The 17439-nt window shown below is 47.9% G+C and overlaps 1 protein-coding gene across 1 annotated transcript in view; it reads right to left on the reverse strand.

Annotated features, from left to right (window-relative positions):
- The window catches only part of LOC132416076 (polycystin-1-like protein 2), an 83225-nt gene that overhangs the window by 7045 nt on the left and 58741 nt on the right, over nucleotides 1–17439 (reverse strand). Inside the window, 12 exon segments of the mRNA XM_059999304.1 lie at nucleotides 2856–2952; nucleotides 4115–4210; nucleotides 4212–4278; nucleotides 4280–4318; nucleotides 5524–5668; nucleotides 5671–5751; nucleotides 9182–9398; nucleotides 10268–10330; nucleotides 10332–10492; nucleotides 11167–11366; nucleotides 13372–13518; nucleotides 15150–15328. Coding sequence (XP_059855287.1) covers nucleotides 2856–2952; nucleotides 4115–4210; nucleotides 4212–4278; nucleotides 4280–4318; nucleotides 5524–5668; nucleotides 5671–5751; nucleotides 9182–9398; nucleotides 10268–10330; nucleotides 10332–10492; nucleotides 11167–11366; nucleotides 13372–13518; nucleotides 15150–15328 — 1492 coding nt within the window.

Genomic DNA, 17439 nt, shown 5'->3' on the forward strand with positions numbered 1-17439 from the left:
CCTTGGGAGCCATTTCCCAATGCTACCCTCCATGCCTCTGCCCATGCTATCCCAGTGCTCAGAATTCCGTCCCTTCTTCTCCAGCTGGAGAATTCTCCTCATACTGAAAGCACAGATGCCTTCCTCACCTGAAGTCTTACTGATTCCTGGATGCTGTCTTTCTGTGTTCCTGAACTCTAAGATGGATCCCAGTGCTTCCAAAACTTGGAAGGATGGAAGGATGAAGGTTACTAATATCTCAAAGTCCTGTTATATGTAATTCCAAGTATCTTCTTTTTCAAACCACCTTATTGACCTATAATTTTCATAATTTCACCCGTTGGAAGCCTGCAATTCAGTGATTTTAGTAAATTTGTAGAGTTGTGCCACCATCACCACAACCTAGTTTTAGAACATTTCTGTCACCCCCAAAAGTTTCCTCATGTCCCTGAAATTGGTCTCTACTCCCACTCTATCCCCACCCTTAGCCCCATTAATTTTCTTTCTGTCTTCATAGATTCTTTTCTCTGGACTTTTCATATAAATGGAATCATATGTACATAGTTTCTTGTATCTGGCATCTTTCACTTAGCACGATGGTTTGGTGTTTGTCCATGTTGTGTATATTAGTAGTTCGTTTCTTTTTCTTTCCCTTTCTTTTTTTTTTTTTTCTCCCGCACCATGTGGCTTGCAGGACCTTAGTTCCCTGACCAGGAGTCAGACCTGGGCCCCCTGCAGTGGAAGCGCAAGAGTCCTAACCAATGGACCGCCAGGGAATTCCCTGTAGTTAGTTTCTTTTTATTGTTGAGTAATATTCCATTGTACTGACATACTACCTTTTGTTTATCCATTCACCTGTTGATGGACATTTGGATTACTCCTAGTTTGGTCTATTAAGAATAATGTTGCTATGAATGTGTTGTGTGGACATATATTTTCATTTCTCCTGGGTAGATTCCTAGGAGTGGCTAAATATCTTTTGACTGTTACAAATGAAGCTTCTGTGAACATTTGTGTACAAGTTCCTGTATGAAAATAATTCTTCATTTCTCTGGGATAAATGCCCAAGAGTGTAATTTCTGGGGTGTATGGTAAGCCCATTTTTAGTTTTGAAAGGAACCGCCAAACTTTTCCAGAATGGCTGTACCATTTTACATTCCCACCAGCAACGTATGAATGCTCCAGTTTCTCTGCGTCCTTGTCAGCATTTGGTGTTATCACTCTTTCTAGCCAGTCTGATAGGGGTATATTGACCCAGCTATCCTTTGGATCCATGCCCCTCTGTCCACCCCCACTGCTAATGCATGCCACCTCTAGTCCGGACCATTTCAGTAGTCTTCCTACTGGCCTCCGCACTTCTACTTTTGACCCAATACCTCTGGTCTCCAAGAGCAGTCACAAAATCACAAGTCCAATCATGCTGCTCTCCTATTTCAAACACTCCAAAACCCCGGCATGGCCCCGGGCCCTACAGGGCCCTGTATGACCTGCTCCCCATCCACCTCTCTGCCCTCATCTTGAAGCATTCCTTCCATGCACACACAGCTCCCCATGCTCTGGCCACCCTGTCAGTAATTGCTATAAAATGACAAGCTCTTGTCCCACCTCAGGGCCTTTGCACATGCCCAGTGTTCAGACCCTCCCTCTCCCATCCTCTAGGAGCCACCCTCTTATTCTGCCCCCTCATTCTCTCTTACAAGTCGTTTTGTGCATTTACTTGTTTAATGCGTCTTCCCAGATGGGCTGTTCATTCCAAGAGCAGCAGCCTGTTCCCTCCAGTCAGTGCTGTGTTGCCAGGGCTGAGGCTGAGAGTGGGGATTGACTTCAAATGGGCAAGAGGGAACTTTTGGAGGTAAGTTCCAAAAAGCTGTTCTAAATCTGAATTGTGGTGATAGTTGCACGACTCTATAAATTTACTAAAATCAGTAATTATACACTTACAATGACTGGATTTTATGTAAATCATGTTCCGAAGCCATTGTACTGCCTGGCACACAGAAAGTACTCCCTGGATAATTGCCAAAGGAATTACTGAATGAATATTTGATTGGTCAGGAGGCTGTCGTCTCTTTGGAGAAAAATTACTCTTTTGACTTGGGAAGATGGTTTTAATGGACTTTTTGGATCTACAAAGCCAAATCCCTATTGTAGGGCAGAAGAATACAGTCCCATGAGGAGGTCACCACACTGCATGATGACGTAGGGATGTGGGCTTTCGTTTGTTCCCGTTTTACTTCCCCTGAAAGTCAAAATCTCTGTGTAGACTATTAGAGTGTTGAATCTGTTCTGCTTGCTTGTTTGTTTTTTGTAATTCTCTTATTGGAGACACCCTCAGGAGTTTTGGCTGGGAAGTGAGAAATCAGGTTGGGGGGAAGAGGGCTGGTCGTGGGCTCCTCTGACCAGTCAGCATGGCTGTGTTCCACTAAAACTCTTTACAAAAACAGGCGCTGGGCTAGATTTGGCCCCCTGGCTGTTGTTTGCAGACCTTTGTCTTAGAACCCTAATTATAGCTCCCTCACACCCCTCACGCACACAAGCTTGTTGTTTTTTGGTTGTCTAATGACCTGAGCCCTGGGGAAGAAAGCTGCCTGCTTGGGATTACACAGAGGATGATGGCCCTTGAAGAACGTGGACCCCATGGTGCCTCTTCATGCTTAGGTGTCAGACAGAAGGGCTCGGATAGGGGAGGAACAGGTTGCCCAAGAGACAGAGGAAGAGTCACTTGTCCCTGGATGGATTGGGGGTGCTTCAATAGTCAGGGTGAAGGCTGATGGGGAGCGAAGGCTTGAGGCCGGGACCACCCAGTGTCTGGGCTCCACGGGGCTTTCCCAGCCTTGTCAGGTTCCAGAGCCCTGCCTGCACCCGGGCACCATTACCTGGGCCAGAGACACGTCCCGGGAGGGGGGCCACAGGCTCCTCCTCATCCTCCACTGTCTTCAACACCAGCGCAAAGAAAGCAGCGAACCCCAGCACCTGGAAGGCACCCACTGTGAACCCCAAGCCTGTGTTGGAAACTCCCTGTCAATTCCTGGTCTGAGCTTGGGTAGAACGGGAGCCACACTTGTGTCCTGGGTGCAGGAGCCATGCTCTGGGGAAGCCATCCTCTGCAGAGAGGGGACGTGGTCATAAAGGGTCAGGGGCAGGGCTTGCGTGCCTGGCCACCAACCAGGCAGAGACCAGCAAATCCTTGAGCTCACGCTGCTTCCGGCATTCTCCAGCCCTCCCACCTGCTGGCCTTTCTCCTACCCCTCAGCCTGGTGACTCACTAGCATAGCTGCTTACACCTGCCTCCTCCCTCCTTCCCTCCCTCCCTTTCTTTCCGTGTTAAGTAATTCCTTCCATTACATTGTCTGTGCACCTTCAGTGCACAAGCACAGAAGGATTCTGTGGTTTGATTGGGGAACAAAAAGGTTCAGGACTCTGTTCTTAATATTCTCAGACTAGATTGAGGGAGGTGTCAGGAGCTGTTTAAGTCTCTGACGAAGGCTGTTCAGGGAAGAATGAGGGTGGGGGATTCTGTGATGCCTCGTAGGTGGAAGGATTTTCTCTAAATATTCCCTCACTTCTGCAGCTCCCCCGACACAGTATTCCTGCTGCCTGGCTCCTTCCAGGCGGGGCTCAGGGTCTCTTTGACTCTCACTGCTCTCTTGCGTAATTTTACATTTTCAGAAATAGGAGTATTTCCAGTTCATGCACACATTTAATGGCTTGGTGGGTTTTTTTCTGAAGGTAAAGTTTGTGTAAGTTGCTGGCTCATCTCACAATCAAAAGCATCCTAGACCTGAGGAAATATGATATCATTCCTATTTATACATGTGGCCTAAGGGCAAGATTTTTTGGTGACCTTATTCTCTTAACCTCAGGTTTTCTCATCTGTAAAATGGAGGTGAGGCCCCTCCTAAGGGTGATTGTGATGATGAAATGTCAGCATCTGGCCCTGAGGGAGCATGGGTTATCCTGGTAGTTACCTTGCTGCCCCAGGTCCACCCAGAAGTGGTGCTCCAAGTGGGTTTGTTGAATGAATAGATTGAATAGATGAAGGAATTGCTGAAGCCTAAGAACTGGGCAGCTGGCAGGAGGGAAATCATGGGTGGAGGGAAGGAGGGCAGGAGGGCAGCCACACAGGGGTCCTGACCTTCAGGGTCTGGGTGACAAACACACTCTCCACGAAGGAGACGGCCATGGAGGTGAGCCACTTGAGGGGGCTGACCCGCCCGTAGTGCAGGCCATAAGAGCATGGTGAAGAAGGCTGCCACTCCGCTGGTGGCTGCCACCAGGAGCCAGCCCACCAGGACACACCCAGGGGAGGCCTTGAGGGGGCTTGCTCGCCTGCCCGGAGCTGCAAGAGAGGATGGGTATAATCAGGGGGGCACCATTTGGGCTCCAGTTCAAACCCTGCCCCAACCCTACCAGCTGCGTGACCTTGGCCAAGCTCCTTAACCCCTCAGACCCTCAGTATTCTCCTCTATCCTATTCTGTATTCTATACGGTACACATACATATATTCTATTCAGGTCACCTTTATTCAGTGCTTACTAGGAGCCAGTCCCCATGCAAACTGCTTTATACAGGTTTTATCTGTTATTCCTCATGGCAAGCCTAGAAGGCTGGTACTTAAGTTTTTATTATGAAAACTCCCCATTATACGGAAATCAGTGAGTACAGTGAACCCTCATCAACTACTTTCAACAATCATCACCTCCTTGTCAAACGTGTATCATCTATCCCCACATGCTTTCTTTTTTTTCTGGAATATTTAAAAATAAATTTCATACGTAATATAAAATCATCACCAATTATTTTAGAATACATCTCAAAAAAATGGTCATTTTTTCACTGAATTATGGTGCTGTTGTTGGGGAAGAAAAAAAATTTCCCTCTACCCTTTCTAGATTCTTCTGGCTGGTCTAATTAACACGAGACAGATTAACAGGAGAAAAAAAAATTTAATTACATATATATAGGGGCTCCAGAAGAATATAACGCTCAAGGACAAGTTAGGCAACTGAGGGTTATGTGGCATCTCAGAGAAAAAGGGGGTAGGGGTTTGGGACCTCAAAGGGGAGGAAGGCAGTTCACATGGAGATGAAAGCAAATGTTTGGTAAACAAAATGTTTGCTATGCCAGCAGTGACAATGGGACCCTGGAGAGGACTTTGGTCTCCAGGCCCTTCCACGCTTAGCCCACATGCTGCTCTTCATGGACCAGGCCCTTTTAAATTCTTCTTAGGTTTGAACCAGGAGATAGGCATTATCATTCCCATGTTACAGGTAAGGAAGCTATGGCTCAGAGAGGATGAGGGGCTTGTCCAAGAGTGTGCAGCTAGGAAACACCCACGTGAAAATGGTTATAAACTGTAAAGTGCTGTACAAAGGGCTCTAACTGTCATCTGGCAAAATCACCCTGTTCAAAGTCCTCTTCCCTGAATTTGTGCAGTCCATAATCGCTGCTTCTTGGGGAGATCTGGATGAATAACCTTCCAAGGTATCGGGATGTGCTCTCCCTGCAGGCCCCAGGCTGGGAGCACCCAAGGGAGTGTATTACCTCAAGTGTGCTGGAGGCGGGGTTCTGGGCTGTCCCCCTAGGCAACCCTTCAGGGTCTGCAGCTGCCCCAGTGCCTGGGTGTGGCTTTGGACCTGGGAAAAGCCCTGGGGCTCCAGCAACAGCAGCTCTTGCTGTAGGTGCTCCACTGAAGGTAGAGACACTGCCTGTAGGCACAGTCCTTCCCAGCGTCTCTTGGGCCCACCTCGGGCCTGGGGCACTGCATTTCTTCTGGAGGACAAGGGAGAGAAAGAGCATCAGCTGGTGCTGAGTGACAGAGCAGACTGTGTGCAATAGAAACAGGAGCGTTAGTAATGGGTTTCTTGTATCGATCGCTTACTGTGTGCCAAACCATGGGGAATCTGAGGTTCAGAAAGATGGGATACTTGGCTCATATGGTCAGTTAGGATTTGAATGTTCCTCTTTTAGTCTTTTATGAAGGGCATTTTCAAAATTTCCATATACGTAGAAGAGACAAGAATAGTATACCCATTGCCCTCCTGCAGCAATTACCCACATTTTGCCAAAACTGTCTCGCCTCAGCCCTCCAATTTTTTTTTCCTGCAGTACCTTAGGCAAATCCTAGACATAATGTTCTCTTATCAGCAAATATTTTAATACGTACAAGATTTGAATTTGAACCCAAGTTTGCCTGTTGCCAAAGACGGTATAAGTCTTAATCGTTTGTTTTTAACTTTTTATTATGAAAAAATTTAAATTACAAAAGTAAAGAGAATGATGAGATGAACCTATACCCATTGCTCAAAATTATCGCCTCATCTTATTACCAGTCCTGTTTCGCCTGCACCCCACCCACCCTCTCCATGTGGATTATTTTGAAGTAAATTCCAAGCCCCACGTCCTGACACTAAATATTTTAATATGCTTCTATGGAAGAAGAGGACTCCTTTTAAAAACAAAACCACAATGTGTCATTATCAGTTTTTAAAACAATAATGATAGTCCCTTAATAGCGTGAAACAACCAGTCAGTGGAGAAGTTTCTCCCTGTTATCTCTGAATGTTTTTCTACAGTTCGTTTGTTCAAATTTCAGTTTCCTTAAGTTGTTTCTTTTTAAAAAAAAACAAAGGTGTTGGGCTTCCCTGGTGGCGCAGTGGTTACGAATCCATCTGCCAGTGCAGGGGACACGGGTTCGAGCCCTGGTCTGGGAAGATCCCACATGCCATGGAGCAGCTAAGCCCGCGCACCACAAATACTGAGACTGCTCTCTACAGCCCGTGAGCCTCAAGTACTGAAGCCCACAGGCCTAGAGCCTGTGCTCCGCAACAAGAGAAGCCACCGCAATGAAGAGTAGCCCCCGCCTGCCGCAGCTAGAGAAAGCCCATGCGCAGCAACAAAGACCCAACACAGCCAAAAATAAATAAATAAATAAATTTATTTTTAAAGAACATTGATATTTAAAACAAAAAAACTAAAAAAAAAAGGTGTTTTTTGTTTTAAATTACAGAGGTAATACATATTCATTGCAAGAAAAAAACAAATTTGAACCTTTGCATTATTCCCTGAGCCTTCTAAGGGAAGCTTGGACTCTCCAGGTGGAACCAGGCCTGGGCCCCTGGAGCCTGAGCTGGGAGGCCGGTGCCCAGGGGCACATTCTCCTGGGACAGGAAGGGCCCAGGTCTGGACCAGTGTGCATCTTCACAAGGGGTGCGTGAAACTGGATATAGAGCATGGCAAAATGGAGCACCCTGACCCCAGGACCCCTCCCCAGTCACCAGTGAGAAGTGAATGAGAAAATAACAAGTGATGTGGAGAAGGCTGTGGCTCAGACCCGATGTTGGTAAAGACCTGGCAGCATTGACTCTGACTCCCTCTGACTCAGGCCTTCTACCTCCCCCTCCCTCCTGGGCCTCCATCACTGAAGCCACAGCTAATGGTTCCAGCATCAACAGCCTTCGTAAGCGTTCTGGCAATATTTCCGGAAGATACCATCATTTGCAATCATAAACACTTACTGAATCCTTGCTTTGTGTCAGACTCGTATGATCTCATTCAGTCCTCAAAACAAGCCAAGGAGCTGGGTGGATCAGCGCTTCTGTTTTATAGGGGGGAGGAAATAGTCTCAGAGAGGTTAAACAACTGTCCAAAGTTGCACAGCTGCTTTGGCATCTGGGAGAGCCCCAGGTCTGGCCAACTCCAGAGTCCTGGTTCTAAGGCCCATGCTGTGAATGCCAAAGTCCCCCAAACCCGAAAGACCCCAAACAGGGCCAAGTGTCCAGCGTGGGCATCAGCAGAGCTACTGCAGGGACGACCTTCATGGGCAGCCCAAGCCCAGCTCTTCAGGGCTAATGCTCCAGAGTGGCTGGAACACGGGGGTCAAAGTAGGGCTGACCATGGGGTCAGCATAGGCCTGGCCAGGAGGGAGTGCTACAGTAAGGACTTGGGACCTGGTCTTGAGGACAGTGGCTCTCAACATTCAGTGTGCATAACAGTCACAAAAGTGACTGGTAAAAAATGCAGATTCCTGGCCTCACCTTAGAAAACTTAATTCACTGTATCAGAGGTGGAGCCAAGAGTCATGAATTCAAACTCCCTAATCTATAGACCCCATTTTTATATTCTAAACAAGGTTTAGACTGTGACCAGCCTTGTGTTTTAAAAATGGCAGCATTCTTAACCCACACCATCCAATATGGTAGCCACTTGCCACATGTGACTTTTTAAAATTAAAATTTTTTTTTTTCTAGTTCCCTGACCAGAGATTGAACCCCGGCTCCCTGAGTTGGGAGTGCAGAGTCTTATCCACTGCACCACCAGAGTAGTCCCTCAAAAGATATTTTCAAAGGTGTGTATGAATTGCAAGCGAGGGTTGCAGGAGAAAGAGAAGGTGATTCTGAATTTTTAGTATTTCATAGGAATAAAGATTTCATAGGAATAACAAGGAAGAGGAACAGGTTTTTATGGGAAGATATATATGGTTTAGTTTTTTTTTTATAAACTTATTTATAAAATTTAGAATTAAAATAAAAAATTTAGTTCCCTAGTCACACTAGCTACATTTCAAGTGTCAATAGCTCCATGTGGCTAGTGGCTGCCATATTGGTCAGTGCAGATATAGACCATTTCTGTCACTGTGGGAAGTTCTATTGGACAGCCTGATCTAAACACTGGAGGCAGCGATCTGGGTGGAAGATGGAAAGGAAAGGGGCAAGAGCAGAGCCAGAGAGACTAGCTCAAACCAGAATAATGTGCAATACATATGTGCAGCTCTTCACACAATTCATGATTTGGCAACAAGCAATGTGAAAGCAGTGCAAGAGATGCTTAGGGGCTAAAGAGCACATGGTTGGAGACCCTGTTGTGGGCTCAGAGGTTGGGTTGCTCCCCTGAGGAAGGGACACATCAGCCAAGAATAAAGTGTGAGTAGGCATTGGCCAAGTGAAGAGAGGAGAAAGAACGTTCTAGATCAGAGGACAAGCATGTGTGCAGGCCTTAGTGGGAAGGCAGCTTGGCATTGTGTGGAGAGCAGGATGCCTGTGGTACTGCGAGGGAGGCGGTGGTTGGAGTGGAGGCTGGTGAGGGAGACCCCCCCAGTAGGACTTCTTGACTCCCTCGTGATAGTGATACAGACGTGGCCCTTGGTCCTGCATCCACCTGGCTCCAACATGCCCCCTCTCGGCCCAGAAATGTTAGGACTCACCTTTCACTTGCACAGACCCAAGAGTGAGTGTTAAAGGGCCCCCTGTCTGGCTGGCTTCCTTCCAGAACACCTGCCCTGCTTTGTTCTGCTGACAGATGACGTCTTCCACCAAGGCCAGCAGTTGGTTGATGTCCATTGAGTTCGCGAAGTCCCAGCCCGAGCAAGAGGGTGGCACCTTCAGAGCTTTGAACAAGGAGCTGACGAGTCTCCACAAATCCTGCAAGTCACCCAGGGGAAAGGGGACGTGAGCTACAGGTGAGGGGGCAGCAGAGTGGTCAAGAGCACTCGCCCTGGGGCTGGACAATCTGGGTCTGAATCCCAGCTCTGCCTACTGAGACATGACGTTGGGCCACCCTGAGCTTCTGTTTTGTCCCCCATAAAAATCCCTCTTCTAGGATTTCAACTGATACGTTCCAGGCTGTATTCCTTGAAGTGTGGAACACAGTAGGTGCTCAATAAATGCTTAACATGTGCATGAATGCAGAGGGAATTCTTTTCTGTGTGCTTCCAGCCTGCAATCTGTTTGAAAGTATAATATTTTGTACATAGTAGGTACGCAAAAATGTGTGTGCATGTGTGTATATGTTGTAGGTGTTTGTGTGAATATATGTGCCGGTGTGTACATGCATGTAAACATGCGTATGTGGCATGTGTGCACTTGTGTGTACATGTGCAGGTGTGTTTTCAGGTGTGCATATGTGTGTACATGTGCACACATGTACATGTAGGTGTGGGGTGTATGTCTGTGGATGTGTACACGTGGCATGTGTGTATGCATTCATGTGTAGGTGTGTGCGTATGTGTGCATTGTGCAGGTATATGTGTATATGTGTGTACACGTGCACATGTGTACACGTTTGTAGGTGTGTGTGTGGTGAGTGTGTGCACATGTGGCATGTGTGTATGCATGCATGTGTAGGTATATGTGTGTACTGTGTGCACATATGTGTATGTGCATGTGTACGCAGTTGACAAATCTTAGTGACTGATGCTGTCCGACAACGTGGGTTGTAGGCCTCAAACCCCAGTCCCCACCCCCTTCTGCCCAGGCTAGAGCTCCCCACACTGCCGGGGTTGAGGACCTGCCTTGGTCGCTGCTTCAGGTGTCAGAAGACCATCCTCCACAGGCTGCGGTGAGGGGGCCAGGCTGAGGGGGCCCCCCATCCCATTTCCCAGCGTTCTGCTCCTTGGTTACCCAAGGACGGGTGTTCCAAAAAATCTGAACGATCAGGAGGTTGATGGGAAACGTGAGGAGCCCAATCCAATCATCCAGCCCAATCATCACTTCCTGCCAAGTGAATTCGATTTTACCTGGGGCAGATGGAGGGAAGGGGTCAAGGGGAGAGTCCCCTCCCCACTTCCAGTAAGGGTTAACCTTGCCCAAAGAGAGGTCTGCCCCTTGAGTGGCTCCTGGGAGGTGACCACTAAGCCCTTGGGCTGTCCTGCCTGGTGGGTATGCCTTTGTTTACCTGGGGTCTTGGGCCACACCATATAGTCTATGCTAACAATGTGATTTATGGTGGGGGCCTTGGTTGCACCGTATCACCTCAACCTCCGGAGGGGCTGGAGGCTAAGGTCAGCCATACTGGGTTCAGCCATGTCTATGTGAGCATGCCCCGATAAAAACTTTGGACACCAAGGCTTGGGTGAGCATCCCTGGTTGGCATTACTCCATGCGTGTTGTCACACATTGTCAGGAGGAGTGAGCGCTGTCCAGACTCCACTGGGAGATCATAACTGGAAGCTCCACGCTTGGTCTCCCATGGACCTTGCCCCACGTGCCTCTTCCCTTTCCTGATTTTGATCTGTATCTTTTCTCTAATAATTATGAGTATAATGGCATTTCTGACTACTGTGAATCCTTCTAATGAATTATTGAACCTGAGGGTGGTCTTGGGACCTCTGGAATTGCAAGGCATTTCTGGGGCAGTGACAGTTCATGTCCACCAGCCACTAGCCCTGATCACCATGACAGTGGGAGTTACCCAAGCCCATCTTTTGCTCAGCTGGGTCCTTGGGGACACCCCAGAACATGATGGTGGTCAGTATGGTTCAGAGGAGCAGTGAGAAGCAGCAGGACACCTGGTGGGCATGGGTGAAGTTGCTCCAAGCTGAGTTGCTGAAGATGGAGTACCAAATGTGGCCATCCTGGAAGCCTGTGGAGGTCTTCATGAAAAGCAGGTGGCTGTGGACAGGCCGGGGGAGAGGGACAGGCATTTAGGGAGACAGGAATGGGGAGAAGCCTAGTCTCTTTGGAGCAATCCTGGGATGAGAGGGAGGGATTTGTTTCTAAAATTCATCATCTGTTTTTTTCTTTTATAGAAGAAATACAGCATCATAGTAGCATCACTTCAAGTTAATGATGGGGACTCTGGACAGAGTGGTTGGAACCCTAGACGGCCCTTTTACTACTGTGTGACCTCAGGCAAGTTACTTTACTCTTTGTACCTCAGTTTACTCATCTGTAAAATGGAGGTAATAACAGAACCTGCCTCACTGGATTGCTGAAAGGATTAAAGACGATAATTTTTGTAAAGCATTTGGCAAAGTAGCTGGCATATAGGTGAGTGTTCATCAGTGTTAGCAATAATTTTTGTTATAAGTTTTAAATAATAATATATAACTCTAATATTGTTTGTTTTGTTATAATTAGGGCATTAGAGAATAGTGGTTAAAAATCCAAGGCTTTGGGTTCAGACTCAGTTTGAGAGAATAAAAATTGTGAGACAGGGTTTCTGAAAATGGCACCACATTCCCCTAAAGAATCTGTATTATTTCCCTATGAGTAGAATGTAGTTTAACCACAGGAGCTATTCAAAGGCCCAGATTCTGCTAAGAGTATCCAGAGTAGAGATTCCCAGCTGCCGCCTGTCCTGATTGGTCAATGCCAGAACCCTCCAGGGTTGTACGATGCTCTGTCACTCAGGGGTGTTCCGGTGGCCTGGACTCAGAGTACAGGTGCAGAAAGAGAGAGGTCAGTTGCCAACAACAGTAATTGTCCATGTTATTTGCCTTATTCAACAAATATCTGATGCCCCTGGTGCTGTGTCCCAGGCTCTCTGCTGGGCACCAGGGATTCACGGGAGGGATGAGGAGCTTTTGCCTTCAGAGAGCTCCTTGCCGAGTTTCTAGGCATCACATGTGCTGATGCACTCGGAGATAATACCTGCTTCTGTAATTGAGTACTTAGTGTGAGCCGCATAGTGTGCCAAGCACATTACTACATCGTTTCATGGGACCTGGGACCCCCTACGGGGCAGGCACATTGAACTCGTCATCTTTCAGATGTGGAAGCTGAGACCTGGAGAGGTGCGGTGACATATCCAAGGTCACGCGGCAAGTCAACAGCAGGCGTGTGGGACTTTGTGATCCGTGCCCACGTCTGTTATACCTCTCTTGGGGTCCAAGTCTCTCTGATTCAGACTTTTTCCCCCTTGGAGGCTGAGATGCTCACAGTGGCAGCTGGGAGGAAAAGTCATCTTGCAGTAAATGCACTAGAAGCAGACTGAATGCCCATCCATAGGAGAATGGTTGTGGGACATCCATTCTGTGGAATATCATGCAACCAATAAGGAAAATTTGACCCAGACATACCCTGCTGGAAGGATGTGCGTGATATATTATTAAAGAAAAAAGGCAACATATTTAGAGTAGCATGCCATTTAAAAAGTTATAAAATAGCGATCTGTGGTGGTGTGTGTGTGTGCGCACATGCATGTGTGTACATTTGTACCTGCTTATTTGTGTTTGGGGACAGATGTGGAAGGATGCACGACAGGAAAGGGGGTGAGGGAGTGAGTAAAGCAAGGGGAAACATGCTGAAAATTGCATCTAGGATAAAACAACATGAAGAAGAAGCTCCAGGTGGCCAGACGTTGAATCACCATTCAGATCAGTCTGTTCACTCATGTCAACAGTATTATTCTGTGACATTCATAAGTAAATATGGATAAGTGTTCCATAACTGTTATCACCCCCTGAAGATAATTCTGTCTTGGAGGGTCCATGTCCCTTCAGGGCTGTTTCATTGCAACAAGAAAAGCTGGTTATTAATGTCACACACTCAGAGCTGCCCCGGCCCACTAGCTGAAATGTGCTTTTATTTGGCTGTGACTGAATTATAACGCAACTTCCCTAGAGATGAAAGAACAAAGTAAAGAGCATTTGCTTAAAAAGAGAAAATATAGTACCTGAATTGTTTCCTGTCCTGCTCTGTGGCCACTGGAAATACCTTGTCAAGGACACAGTCTCCGACATTGATGGACAGCCACGAGTTGCAGAGGAAGTACCACTTACGGTCCATTGCCAGGTCATGCACCAGCACCCGGCTTACGTACCTGGAAGGGACCCACACTTTTGAGGATAATGTGGTGGTGGGATGAGACTTATTTGGACCCCATGAAGGTCCAAACCTGAGCCCAAGAACGAGAACTCTTGGAAAGAGACTTTATATTTTTCTTCATTGCTCTTGGTGACTTGATCAAAATGCCCCAATCAGTGGGTGAATTTGGCCTCATGTGGGGAGTTCAGCTAGTGTAGACCGCCAGCTTGGAGGCTGCCAGGTTTTCACAGATATGCTGCAAGAATGTGCATTCTGAAACTGTGAACCCTCATGCAGGGCAGCAAGCCCAGAGTCGCCGGGCTTTACAAGTGAGGAAGGCCAGGTTGTCGTGTGTATAGGGAGGTGCAGGCTTGAGCACACGAAACTTGGTCCTCCTGTGGGCTTCCATCCAGAGAATGAGCCTACCGTCCATTCAGCACTTCGTGGCGATCATCTAACCTGATTTAGATCTTTGAGGCCCAGGAAGAAATGAAATCATCTTGCCTCTGCTGGGAGGTCAGATCCAGCAGCAGTTGCTTTACAGGGAAATAAGAGTAATGATAACAAAAGGCACTCTTTATTGAGCATTTACTGCACATTGGGGACTGTGCTAAGAAGCTCTTGACATGCACTTTCTCCTTTCAGGAAGGATAGTCCCATCAGGCATGCAAGAGCTACCTCTGTTGAGGTCACACAGCCTCCTGGGGAGGCTGACATCCCCTGTGACCTTTGGGTATAGAACCTGGGTGTGATCAAAACCCAGGCATCTCAGCCCAGCTCAGGACAGCTCCAGAGCCCCCTGTGTGGTCAGCTGAGCTGTCTGTGGGCTGCATCAAAGCTCTTCTCCTTCTGCCCATCCTACCTCCTCCCCTCCCTGCCCAGGGGCTGATCCCAGGCACTCCTTGGATAAACAGCCTCCATATTCAACTCCATCTCAGAGCCGCTTCCCAGGAACCAGCCCTGCAGCTGAGGATCTTAAAGCATTAATGTATTAGTGTTTTCGTCTTAAATGAGTCAAAGACAGTGGTCTAAATGCTGTGTTTTCCTAAAGCTGCCAGCCACCGATGAGTGTTCAGGCTGGAGATCACCCATCTGGGTCACTAGTTTTGGCCTCAGACAGTGGGAAGGAGTCTTGGCTCTGAGCTTGCCAGCTGTGTGACCTGGGCAGGTCAGTTATCTTTCCCGAGCTTAGATTTTCCCACCTATAAAACAAGGATAATAACAGTGCTTGTTCCAGAGGGTCACTGTGAGCATCCAGTGAGAAAAGCACAGGAAGACCTAACTTAGTGCTCTGCAGAAGAGCTGTTCTTAGGTCTCCTACTGGAGAATCAGCCCAATGTCTCATCTGCTTTCCTCGTATTGGGCAGGGTTTGTCTTTGCAATAGGCATCTATCCCATTTTACAAATGGGAAAACGGAGGGCTAAATGACAGGTTGATGCTGCAGATGTGTCAAGGGAGGGACTAGCATTGTGTGGCCTGTGGACTGGTGGGCCTCTCTGACCCTTGGTTTCCTCATCTGTGAAATGGGGATCCATTCTATGTGTCTTACAGAGGCTCATGAGGACCAGCAAAGCAGCAAATGCACAATGCCCAGCCTTGGTCGTGGCACTTAGTAGGTGCTTGTGGTTTACCCACCCCTGACTCACCAGGATGGCTGGTCCCCTGAGTTGTCATGCCATAGCCGCAGGCCCCTCAGCTCCCCCAGGGGAAACAGGGTGGAGAGTAAGAACACATTCACTCCTCCTCACTCAAAACCCGGGATGTCGGGGTCTGACAGGTGGTGGGGCTCACTCTCTCCATCCAGGCCATATAGGGTGACAGTCACCTGAAATCCAGAGACCAGTAGTGGCCAGCTCCACGTGGTAACTGAGCCCCGTGTTTCACTGGAGGTGTTGAAAAACCAATGAAACCCAACAAAGCATGGCCTTTTCACCTCCTCTCCTCCCATCTTGGACCTGCCAGAGTTATTTTTCAGTTGTGTGAAGATTTTGGGGTGACACTATCAGCATTTACATCCTGGAGATGAGTTATACTCATAAAATGCTTCCTGATGACCTTTTCAGACTTCTCGAATATTTATTTGAAAGGGCCGTAGGGCAAGAACTGGTTTTTCTCCCTAGCGATTATATTCTCAGTGCCTCCCAGAGTTCCCGGCTCTGAGACAGGAATGAATGACGGCCCACTACTTTGAAAATACATATTCCCAGGCCCCACTCCAGACCTACCAAGAATACTGGGCACAGGGCTCAGGAATCTGTATTTTTCTGAAGCCATCCTGGTGATGGCTGGTGGCCATGCCTGATTTCCTGAGCCAAAACCAACTACAGCAGATGACACCTATGCTCCACTGACATCCATCACTCAGCCTCACCACGGTGGGGTTCCCACGTCCAACTGCCAGCAGCTGTGCCTCTTTCCCTGGGGGTTTCTTTGGCTGTTAGAGCAGCAGGTTGAAGGTAGCAGAGAACTGATGGCCCCTGCAAGCCATTTTCCACCAATGCCTGGGGGGATTGGTGGATAAATAACCCAGTTCACTTAGTCCTCAGCTGGGATGACTTTGAGGCCCACGTTCCTTACTGTTTTCCAGAGTTCCCCAGTGGGATTGGGCTGCAGTTGCCCACAGGGGTAATGGGGTTGATTATGCGCCCCTTATTTGTTCCTTCCCTTCCCTACCTGGCTTCCCACTCCTGTATGTGGTGTCCTGGGATCCCCTCTCAGATCAACTACCTGTGCTTGAATCCTTGTTTCAGAGTCGGCTTCTACAGCAGAGTCTCCACTGTAGACTTTCTCAGTCAGATAATTCCTTGCTCTGGGGCTGTCCTGTGTGCTGCAGGATGTTTAGCACCATCCCTGGCCTCTACTCGCTAGGTGTCAGTAGCATCTCTTCCTCTCCCAAGTTGTGACAACCAAAACCACTTCCAGCATTGCTAGCTGTCCCTGGGGGCCAACCAATTGAGAACCACTGTGCCAGGAGCACCGAACTAAGACAGTATCAATTGAAAGGTGACTGCAACTCTTCAAGAAGAGAAATGGCCTATGGATCACAGATTTTCATTCTTTCTTTCCCTGTAAGGTCAGCTCTTCAGTGTCAAATGGAAGTGGGATGGATGTTTCATTAGATGGATGAAAGTGATTCCTGCAATTATTCAACAAATAGTTACTGAGCACTTACTCTATGTTAGCTGGTTGAGGCCCTAAGATGCAGCAGTAAAATTTTTTTTTAATTTAAATAAAAATAAATAGGGCTTCCCTGGTGGCGCAGTGGTTGAGAGCCCGCCTGCCGATGCAGGGGACGCGGGTTCGTGTCCCGGTCTGGGAGGATCCCACATGCTGCGGAGCGGCTGGGCCCGTGAGCCATGGCTGCTGGGCCTGCACGTCCGGAGCCTGTGCTCCGCAACGGGAGAGGCCACAGCAGTGAGAGGCCCGCGTACCGCAAAAAAATAAAAAAATAAAAATAAATAAAAATATACATAAATAAAAATAATAAGATTTTAAAAATAAACAGTAAAATGTAAGTGGACACATGTCCTGCTCTCATGGAGCCTAATGTCATTTTTTAAAAAAACAGGGACTTCCCTGGTGGTGCAGTGGTTAAGAATCTGCCTGCCAATGCAGGGACACGGGTTCAAGCCCTGGACTGGGAAGATCCCACATGCCGTGGAGCAACTAAGCCTGTGGGCCACAACTACTGAGCCTGTACTCTAGAGCCCTCAAGCCACAACTACTGCAGCCCGCATGCCTAGAACCCGTGCTCCACAACAAGAGAAGCCACCGCAATGAGAAGCCCTCACACTGCAACGAAGAGTAGCCCCCGCTTGCCGCAACTAGAGAAAGCCCGCGCACAGCAGCGAAGACCCAACTCAGCCAAAAAATAATTAATTAATTAATAAAAAACAAAAACAAAAAAAACAATGGAGATTTCTCCAGGATAGTACA

This window comes from Delphinus delphis, chromosome 20 (genome assembly GCF_949987515.2).
Source record: "Delphinus delphis chromosome 20, mDelDel1.2, whole genome shotgun sequence".
Taxonomy (NCBI): Eukaryota; Metazoa; Chordata; class Mammalia; order Artiodactyla; family Delphinidae; genus Delphinus; species Delphinus delphis.